At 34.8% G+C, this 5,407-nt stretch overlaps 1 protein-coding gene across 1 annotated transcript; it reads right to left on the reverse strand.

Moving 5' to 3' along the window:
• Positions 1–1,439: 1,439 nt before the first annotated feature.
• LOC124438735 lies at positions 1,440–3,609 on the reverse strand. Its single transcript, XM_046988935.1, has one exon. It carries the CDS (start codon positions 3,138–3,140, stop codon positions 1,947–1,949), a length of 1,194 nt encoding a protein of 397 aa, XP_046844891.1. The 5' UTR covers positions 3,141–3,609; the 3' UTR covers positions 1,440–1,946.
• Positions 3,610–5,407: the final 1,798 nt, after the last annotated feature.

Consider the following 5,407-nt stretch of genomic DNA (forward strand, 5'->3'; position numbering starts at 1 on the left):
ATATTTATATTGTAAAAAATATATCCAAAATCTAGAGAGTGAACGAAAAATTATTAATACAATTTACCTTTTACAAATTTGTTTAAAAGTAGTAAACTCCGTTGGTTGTTTATACCAAATTAATTATGCAGTGACGTAACAGTGCTGGTTATCTTTCTTGAAAGTTTTGTTCTAGTTGCTCATCGCTTTCATTTTTTCAAAATTTTGTGAATCTAGTGAAGTAAATGACTTGTTTTTGGACTAGTTATTACTTTAATCCAGGACCTTTACGTCACTGTATAATTAGACATGTATTATTTATTTTGTAGTTTTATAGCCTTAATAGATAATTAGTTTACTTTCTTATCTTATAATTACAAATCAGCTTTTATTTACCACAGTATTTTTCTTTCTATCGCATTTTTTTTACGTTGTTAACACGATCAGAATATCGATTAACAATTTCAATTTTTCTGAAAATGTTCCTGTCACATACTGAAATTATATGAAGTTACTTATTTTGACAATTGATAGAGAATTGAACGTGATTTTTGGCAGATTTTAGTTACTACGCTCCGCTTTCTTAACACGTCACTTGTAGCTAAATAGAAATGCAGTTATTCATAGATGATTCAGTATTCACAATGTATTCTGACAGGTTTATAATGTTTTAGTATATTATTTTACAATTACAAATCAACACTTACAGTTTATCAGCACAAGTCTTCATTTTTGTCTTCCACAGTATGTTTTTGTTGATTTTGAAGAATTTAATTGTGTTAACAACGGTTACAATTGGAATATCCATGGAGAGATTTTTTTCTGAAAATTTTATTTATGTATACTGAAAGTAAATCAAAATACGTTATTGCAATAATTGTTGGAGAATTGAATTTGGTTTTCGGCAGATTTTAGCAATTACGTACTTGGCTTAATTAATGTACTTTTACAGGTACATACCAGTAGTTTGAGGCACAAGTGGAAGCGGCTATTTTGTGCTGATCATGACATCAACGAACGTCGAAATCTGAAAAGATTTTACCATAAGGTGTTTGTTAAATAACCGAGCGTGTTTTAAACATTCGTTACGAATACGTACTTTGCTTATTTTTGCTTTTCCAATCGATGCTTGCATTTCAATGGTCAGAATACAAACAATAGATATGTAATCAGCAAAAATGCGACAGCTCAATTCCAGTTTGTTGGCGAAATTGTTTGTAGGCGAAAGTAAAAAGTTGTTTTCATTCATTTAGAATTTATAATTACAATTTTTTTTGTGCTTTTCCTTGATTTTAAGTGAATGGCAATAACATGCTCATCTTCACAACGCTGAAAGAAAAGCTGTGTTAGATTTTGTTATTTATTTTGCATGCAATAAATATTGCTGCCGGTGGCCTATATTGAATATACCTAAATGTTATTTACATAAATTTTAGCAAAATTACTACATTTTACGGTGCGATGTTAGACTCAACTTGGTGATTGGTAAAATTTTAGTCTTCAGAAATTAAGCACTAATAATATATTTTGACTTTTGCTGGATGTGCTACTGATGGTCATACAAAAGCAATAACTTTTAGTGAGATAGATGTTTAGCCATCTGCGCGTTTAAAAATCAATTTTAAAGTAGCCACACTATTTCTTTGTCCTTTTTTTCGTTTGAGGCATTTTGTGCCTTAAATCGTACATGCCTGGATAAAAAAATCGGTTTGTGATAAATCTGTTTAGAGAGAAATACGGGCATTGCATATTTAGTCTTTATTGAAAAACTGCATACCGCATTTCTCTCATTGTTTTTGAAAAATGGATTAAGATTTGAGAACAGGGCCGAAACTAGAACGTTAAAGATCGCTAACAAACAAAATCAGTCGAGCAGATCTGAATATATGAATATTTACCACCGCACTACCCCCCTCCCCAATGGACGTTCTAGTTTCTCCAGGCCGTACCAAATTTTCGACAGAATCCTATTTTTTGAGATACCTGTGAACAATGTGCATGAAGTGACTACATCCAACATGAGGTACTATAAGAGCTAAATCATTGTCAAGACTTCTACCATTGACTATCCTGAAAGCTCTCTTGAAGAATGCTGCCCTTGATTCGTTATTGGATTCCTGCAAAACTGCCATTAATAAAGCCCTTGAATAGTCAGTGTTTACCTGTCTTGGAGATGATAGATTCCCTCTATATAACTTTGATTCGTCTCGCCGAAATCTTTCTAAAAATGAGTGAATATTTCCCGTTGTATGATCCGAAGTAATCATTTCTGCGACTGGAAACGATGGTTCATTTTCTACTGGATGGCGTATTACTAATGCATAATAAAGGACGCGCTTCCCGTTGTGATCAGCAACCAATGTTCCAGTTGCGTCAAGATAAGAAATATCATTCTTGCATCCACCGTGCCACAAACGCACTTCATTCTCTAATCCCATGGGAACGATGAGAGGATGCATTGCAATAGTATGTACGAAACCGTCGTGGGCTTTTGATTTTGGAAATTCGCGTGTAGTTTCCTTTCCAAGAAGCGTTCTTCTTATTTTTTCCAGAGAGCATGAAAGGTCTTTATCTTGTTGCAACAACTGTTTTCCTTCACTTGCAATTTTTCTCATTGTTTCAGGTTTATTGCCACAGCCTGTTGTATTTCCAGATGCCATTGCATCAGGGAAAACGTCCAGTTTTCTCTTCTGATACATAACGGATGGCTTAAGAGGGCCACTGCAGAATTCTTCCCTGAATTGAGCGCGTTTTTCTCCTTTAATGGCACGAGATTTTCTTTCACAATTTGTATGTTTGATGCTACAAGTGTATTTCACATGAACAATTTTTTGATGAAAATCATCTTTGCTCATTGCGAGAGTAAAGCGGCACGAACAGTTTTCAAATATACATCGACCATTAGCTTTGAAATAGATTTTGTAACATCGCTTTCGTGAGTTTTGTTTCTGAACATAATGCCTGTCGAAGATGAAACTGCAAAATGGATTAGATAGTTGCAGGTGTTTGGCAATTATCTTTGTCCAATTGTTTTGAAGGCGATTTGGTGATAAATACGTGGGTACCATCTGCCACCATTCATCCTGACTTAGTGTAAACGATACTTCTGATGAGCATTCGGTAGTGAAGATTGAATCAAATGTTAGTTTTGGACAATCCATTATGTGACCTAAGGTGTCATGAGGAATTGACAAAATTTTGACAGTTGGTTGTCTTATATGAACAGCATATTTTGCAACAAATGGTTTTTTGTCACTCCCGTTCTCATTCCCAATGGCTTCTTTGTCTTTGGAAACATACGTCAAATCACTCTTTTCTAAGCTGTTGATTTACAATTCTGTATCAGATCGTCGTCGCCTATTTCTCTGAACGTTATTGATGCGTCATCTGGCATATCGTCATGCTTCACATCATCTGCCATGTTCTTGTAATTCACGTCATCTGGCATGTCCTCGTAATTCACGTCATCTGATAAATAAGAGCAAACTATATTTTCTTCTTTCCAAGCACCTTCAATCGCAGTATCTTTATTCTCCAGAGTAAATACTTCGTCAATTGTTGGCACATTTGGGCTGTTAAGTCTGCTAACTTCTTGTATGACCGTAAATTAATTTTCTTCAGTCAACAAATGTGCATTGGCTCGGTTTGTTTGTTTCAAACTATTTTGCACATATGGTACACTCTTGTTTTTTATTCAGCCACTTGTTTCCTCATCCGTTTTCTTTATGCATACAGGACGCATGAATGAAACACCATCAAGACAGTTGGCAAAACATTCTCATCTTCTCTATTTTTCAAATGCTCCAAACCAACGCATCTAGGATGATAGTACTTCATGCATCCTGCCTTCTCAAAATTACACACTAAATACCGGCGAATGTCTTCTCGTTGGTAAAAGCAATAAACAGCTTTTTCGTTGCAGTGTACACTTTGGGGGCACGACGCTGCCGAGTAGAAACACGAATATGACTAGAGGGTGTTGCACATGCTGACTTTTTATCTTGGAGACAATTTCAAAGGTCTTCACTTCTACTTGCATATTTTCGTCTTTATTGACTTGTATTCTTGCAGACTTATCATTCTCCCCTAAACATGTCAATAGTGGAAAGTCATTTATGTCAATAAATACGTTCTTATCACATGATATAGGAGCTTTCATCTGCATTTCTTTTTCCCGTTTCTCATGTGCATGCATACGACTTCCCGGAATGCTAGAGCCAACAACCTACAAATATATAAAGATTATGACAGGAGTTTTACAATCGACTTGCGTTCTTTATTTTCATGCCTTGCTTGTAAATTAGCTTTGACAATAATATAAGAAAAAATCTGCTCACTTTATTGCTCCATAGGACTTTTTTTTGTCCCGATTCTACAATTTTTCACTAAATGGGGGTGTCTACAAATTTGTAAACGACCATGCATTAGCTGTAAGAAGGCTTTTGTCAACAAATATAAAAAAAAACCTTACGAACAAATATGTGCATATAACAGCATTTTACGTAATGTGGTTAAACATATTTTTTAGCCTCATTTAATCACATGACTTTATAACGGAAGTCAAGATTTTACACGTTTTCCTCATTTATTTAAATGAAGTCTTTACTGTTAGCTACGTCATTCAAACAATCACTCATGCATGTAATACGTTTTTAATAAGAAAAAGAAATTATACAGTTAATCCTATTAAGCGCCTAACTGTATTAAAACGGACACTTTGCAAAGTCGTGAATTAAATCTCGTGTGCAATTCGGAGTAATGAAATCTCTATCAAGCGGACACCTCCTTGGGGAAACTCCCTGCAGTTACTAAGCAGGAGACTGGTGACAATTTGCAAGCAGTGAATACCATATATTTTTATATAATAACCAGAAGAATTTGAGCAATTGCATTGTTGAGAGCTGTGATAGGTCATATAGAGCTATAAGAGGACAGACGCACGAAAGTGACGTCACAGAAAATTTCTTGTTTTAAATGACAAACAAAGGGCAAATTTATTTGAATATTTACCTGAATTAATGCCTGAATAGGCATATAAAGAAATTACGAATGCCTAGTTGAAGCAGTAGAGGTATTTGAGCAGAAATTTAAACAAAATTGATCAGCCATTGCTTGTTTACTTTTTTAGCCAATCACATTTCATCACGTGATTAAACTAGCCAATAGCATTTCTTCAATCCTGTAGATCACGTAAGCGTGATATTTTCAATGTTCCAAGTGTTGGGATACAACGAAAACAAACTGTTTGACCGTTTAATTTGGGAATTTTTTTTTATTTTGTTATGTAAAACAAATAGATAACATTCAACCGTTGTCTATACAGGTATAGATACTCGCCCCAGCCGGCGGCTCGTGCTCACTGTTTGCGTTTTTATCACAAATGACGTCATACCCGTGTACCAATAACTGTATAGATAACGGTTAAATG

Source organism: Xenia sp. Carnegie-2017, unplaced genomic scaffold, assembly GCF_021976095.1.
Source record: "Xenia sp. Carnegie-2017 unplaced genomic scaffold, XeniaSp_v1 HiC_scaffold_19, whole genome shotgun sequence".
Lineage (NCBI taxonomy): Eukaryota > Metazoa > Cnidaria > Anthozoa > Malacalcyonacea > Xeniidae > Xenia > Xenia sp. Carnegie-2017.